We start from the raw sequence: 3,939 nt of genomic DNA, 5'->3' as shown, positions 1-3,939 counted from the left end.
CTTGACAGCCAGGTTTAGACGCATAAAGATTCTCTTCTGCTCTTTAAAACAGGGTGGACTCCAAAACACCAAGGAGGCCGATGTGTCTCTCACAGCCTTCGTCCTCATAGCACTGCAGGAAGCCCGAGAAATCTGTGAGGGGCAGATCAACGTGAGTGTCCTGTCAGCCACCCAAACTCTGGGGAGGGGTGTTCTCGCTTCTTCTCTACTGCCGTGATCGAACACTAAGACCAAAAGCAACTGAGAGACAGAAGGGTTTCTTTCAGGTTATAGCTCCAGATCATGGACATACCCAGGGGGAAAGTCAAGGCAGGGACTCCAGGGCAGGCATGTTTGCCGTTCCATTACCTCAGACCAATGACCTCAGCTCACTCGCAGCCAAAGTAATGGTGCTGCTGGCTGCCTCACTGACAGGCTTAGACCTTCTTGGACAGCTCAGGACCACCTGCCTAGGAATGGTGCTGCCCACAGCAGCATTCCCACGTCTACTAACACTGAAGAGAATCCCCACAGACGACCAAAGGTCCCGCTGATCTAGGCAGTTCAACAACTAGGGTTCCCCTCTCATACCCCGGGCTATATCAGGCTGACAGTTGATGCTAATGAGGGGAGAGGTTGTTGCCTTGAGCTGGGAGGTTTGGCCCTCTCTACTTACGAAAAATGGTCTGACGAAAACCATGACACCTGGTGTGTATTGCTGTGATCTCAGAGGTTTTCACAAAAAACTCTGAAAAAGAATATGCCTTATCCTGGGGAGACACAAAGAAATGTCTATAATCCTAGATAGTGATCAGTACCAAACCAAAAATATGATTTCCCCAAGTTCAGCTTATTGAACATTGCATCAAGTTTATTGGGGTCACCTATGGGAGCATGGGGACTCAAGGGCAGCTGAACTGCCAAAAGGCCCACACCACCATGGAAAATGAACTGCACAGATAGAGTTCCCTGCACAGCGTGTGGACGGGTTACCCTAGAGACCCCGTCCCCAACAGTGACTTTCTGCACAGCTAGAGTTCCCTGCACAGCATGTGGGCGGGTCTACTCTAGAGACTCCCCCTACCCCAGGGGGTGGCTTTCTGCCTTTGTAGCCAGGAGGGGCTTTCTCCATCTCTCAGCTCTCACGAGAATCCCGAGTTTTGGGGCCTTCTAAGCCTCTAAGTCTCTTGCTGTCTTTCTGAGTTTTATGAACCACTGCCACCCTTTCTGAGGGAATGTTTCAACTCAGCACGAACAGCTACCCACCCATCCAAGTTCAGTGAATGTGCAAATGGCAAACCCCTCCTAAGGCGACATGGTGACCATGAAGATGGAAAAAGGCTCCAGCTGACATGCTGGATCTCCTTTCTAGTATATGCCAATGTGGGACATTTTATGACATCATTTTGTTTAGTGACAACCTCTGGGGAGTATTTACATGACCATAATTCACCATTGTTATGAAGCAGGGCTCATCCACCCAAGAACCCACAGTCACACCCCCTACTGCACACCCCTAGTGTACAGACTTCTCCAGGCGCATAAAAGGGTTCAGCAGAGGGCACCACACTAGTGGCCCCAATAACTAGAGGATTCTTAAAGTCAGGGGAGTCCCACCACCAAATACAGGGGAGCCCCACAGGGCAGATGCTATCCTGGTGGCCCAGAAGTCATGTTTGTAAGATCTCAACTGTTGTGTCTCACAGAGCCTCCCCGGGAGCATCAACAAGGCAGGGGAGTACATCGAAGCCAGTTACCTGAACCTGCAGAGACCATACACAGTGGCCATCGCTGGGTATGCCCTGGCCCTGATGGGGAAACTGGAGGAGCCTTACCTCAGCAAGTTCCTGAACACAGCCAAAGGTGAGGAATCGCCTCAAGGGGAAGGGGTGTGTGGTTTGGGGTGAGGGTCACCTCAAGGGGAAGATCCTGGACACACAGTGAGCCAGGATACATTGTTCTTAGCTGAGGGGTGGGGTGGACGGCCCCACACTGACTGCACTGGACCCCTCTCAAATCTGTTGACTCTTCAATGTTTATCACACAAGAGTCCTGGGGCATCTTTCATTCAACCATACCCTGGGCATTCACATCTGAAGGGCGACTGAAGGAGAGGCGGGGGCTGCTGGACTGGGGATGCTCTTGAGTTCTTTTCCTGTTTCTGTTATAAAGTGGCCCAGTGAAAGCAACCCAAGGGAGGAAGGCTTCATTTCAGCTCATGGGTGGAATCCATCATAGCTGGGAAATCAAGGCAGTGAGATCTAATCAGAAACCAGACAGGTGCTGGGTTCATTCCTCTATTTTACCCATTCCGGTACCCGCCCCAGGGAGAGGTCATGATAGGTTCTTCCATATCAGGAGATTGTCTCCCAGGTCACTCAGACTGACAGTCCACACTGAGCACAAGAGAGTTGGACATAAGCATGGCCACCCGGACATGGGGCAGGCCAGATCCCGAGTCACTCTCAGGTACACGGTGGATGAGAGGCCGGGGTGTTTCCTGTGCAGATCGGAACCGCTGGGAAGAGCCTGGCCAGCAGCTCTACAATGTGGAGGCCACGTCCTATGCCCTCCTGGCCCTGCTGCTGCTGAAAGACTTCGACTCTGTGCCTCCTGTGGTCCGCTGGCTCAATGAGCAAAGATACTACGGGGGCGGCTACGGCTCCACACAGGCAAGTGTGCTCCCCGCAGGCAAGTGGGCTCCAGTTCCAACGTTTGCTTCCCAGGTTTCCTGGAGGAGACACCAAGACCCAGGCTTGTAGCTCCTCCGTCTGAGCAGTGCAGGAGACTTCAGAGTAACGGAGAAACTGCATCATGTACCTTGTTCCCCAAGCTCCCAATGGCACCCTTCTTCACTGAAAGGTTCTACATTATATTCTTCATTAGACTAGGCTCCTAGTGTTCCCCATTCTCAACAAAATGTTCTAGATTATGTTCCTAGGCTCCCCCCCCAACAGCACCCTAACTGTAAAGTTCTAGGTCACGTTCCTAGTGCCATCAGTCTTTTGATGCCTCCCATCACTGGAAGATTCTAGAACATGGTCTCAATTTGACCAGGTTCCCAGTGTCTCCCTTTGTCATGTGTGGGCTCTAGATCATGTTCATGGGTTCACTATACTCCCAATGTCACCTTATCAATGGAGGGTTCTAGATTGCTTCCTTCCTCCATTCCATGGGACTCCCAATGTCTGTCTGTCTGTCTGTCTGTCTCTCTCTCTCTCTCTCTCTCTCTCTCTCTCTCTCTCTGTCTGTCTCTCTCTCGTGCCTGGGTTCTAGATCGCATTCTCTGTTCTGGGTTCTCAAAAGTCACACTCTCCTATCAGTGAGTTCTAGACCAAGATCGCAATACCACCCACCTTGCATGTTTTGTAGTTGGTGTATTCTATTTCTGTTCTCACTTCCACGAGAGCACTGCCCAATGCATCTTTCTCTAGAACTTTCCAGATGATGGTTTTAGCAATTTAGGGCAAGCTCAGGCTCCGGCTTGATCTTTCTTTGGGCTCCTAGTCACTTTTCGGTGTTCCATCCTCCATATCGCTTCAGAGGTTGGTGCCCCCACACTCTGGGTCTATTGTCTTTCTCATGAGATGGTTCTAGACTAATTCCTGGCTCACTAAGCCCTAGAATCCTCCCTTTTGAGGAGTTTTGAGGTTCTAGACCTTTAGTCTTACACTTGAACTGCCACCTGTGAGGTGGCAGGGTAGCCTGTTTCTTCGGAACTCCTTGGCTACAGCTCAGTCCAGGTTGCAGGGAAGGAAAGGGAGGCATGTATATGTCCTGGTAGATATGGCATGTTTTCAGCATCGGCAGTATCTGAACAAAAGCTTGCTCAATTGGAGAATTCTAGACAGTCCTTCGGTGCCCAGTGACCTCTGCTAGTCCCTTCACACTCTGGCGGGTCCTAGGTCACAGGCTGACTGATAACCATCCCTGACCTGAGTTTCTAGTGACCTCTGCTAG

The 3,939-nt window shown here is 51.0% G+C and overlaps 1 protein-coding gene across 1 annotated transcript in view; it reads left to right on the top strand.

The window, feature by feature from the left end:
* Positions 1-3,939, top strand: part of LOC101990121 (complement C3-like) — a 28,105-nt gene that overhangs the window by 14,791 nt on the left and 9,375 nt on the right. Inside the window, exons 24-26 of the mRNA XM_005371145.1 lie at positions 53-151; positions 1,686-1,842; positions 2,488-2,651. Coding sequence (XP_005371202.1) covers positions 53-151; positions 1,686-1,842; positions 2,488-2,651 — 420 coding nt within the window. The remainder of the gene's footprint in view (positions 1-52; positions 152-1,685; positions 1,843-2,487; positions 2,652-3,939) is intronic.

The sequence above is a fragment of the Microtus ochrogaster genome, unplaced genomic scaffold, assembly GCF_000317375.1.
Source record: "Microtus ochrogaster isolate Prairie Vole_2 unplaced genomic scaffold, MicOch1.0 UNK98, whole genome shotgun sequence".
NCBI classification, from domain to species: domain Eukaryota; kingdom Metazoa; phylum Chordata; class Mammalia; order Rodentia; family Cricetidae; genus Microtus; species Microtus ochrogaster.
Note: the sequence above shows the minus strand (reverse complement) of the source record. Positions and strands in the feature narration are given on the sequence as shown.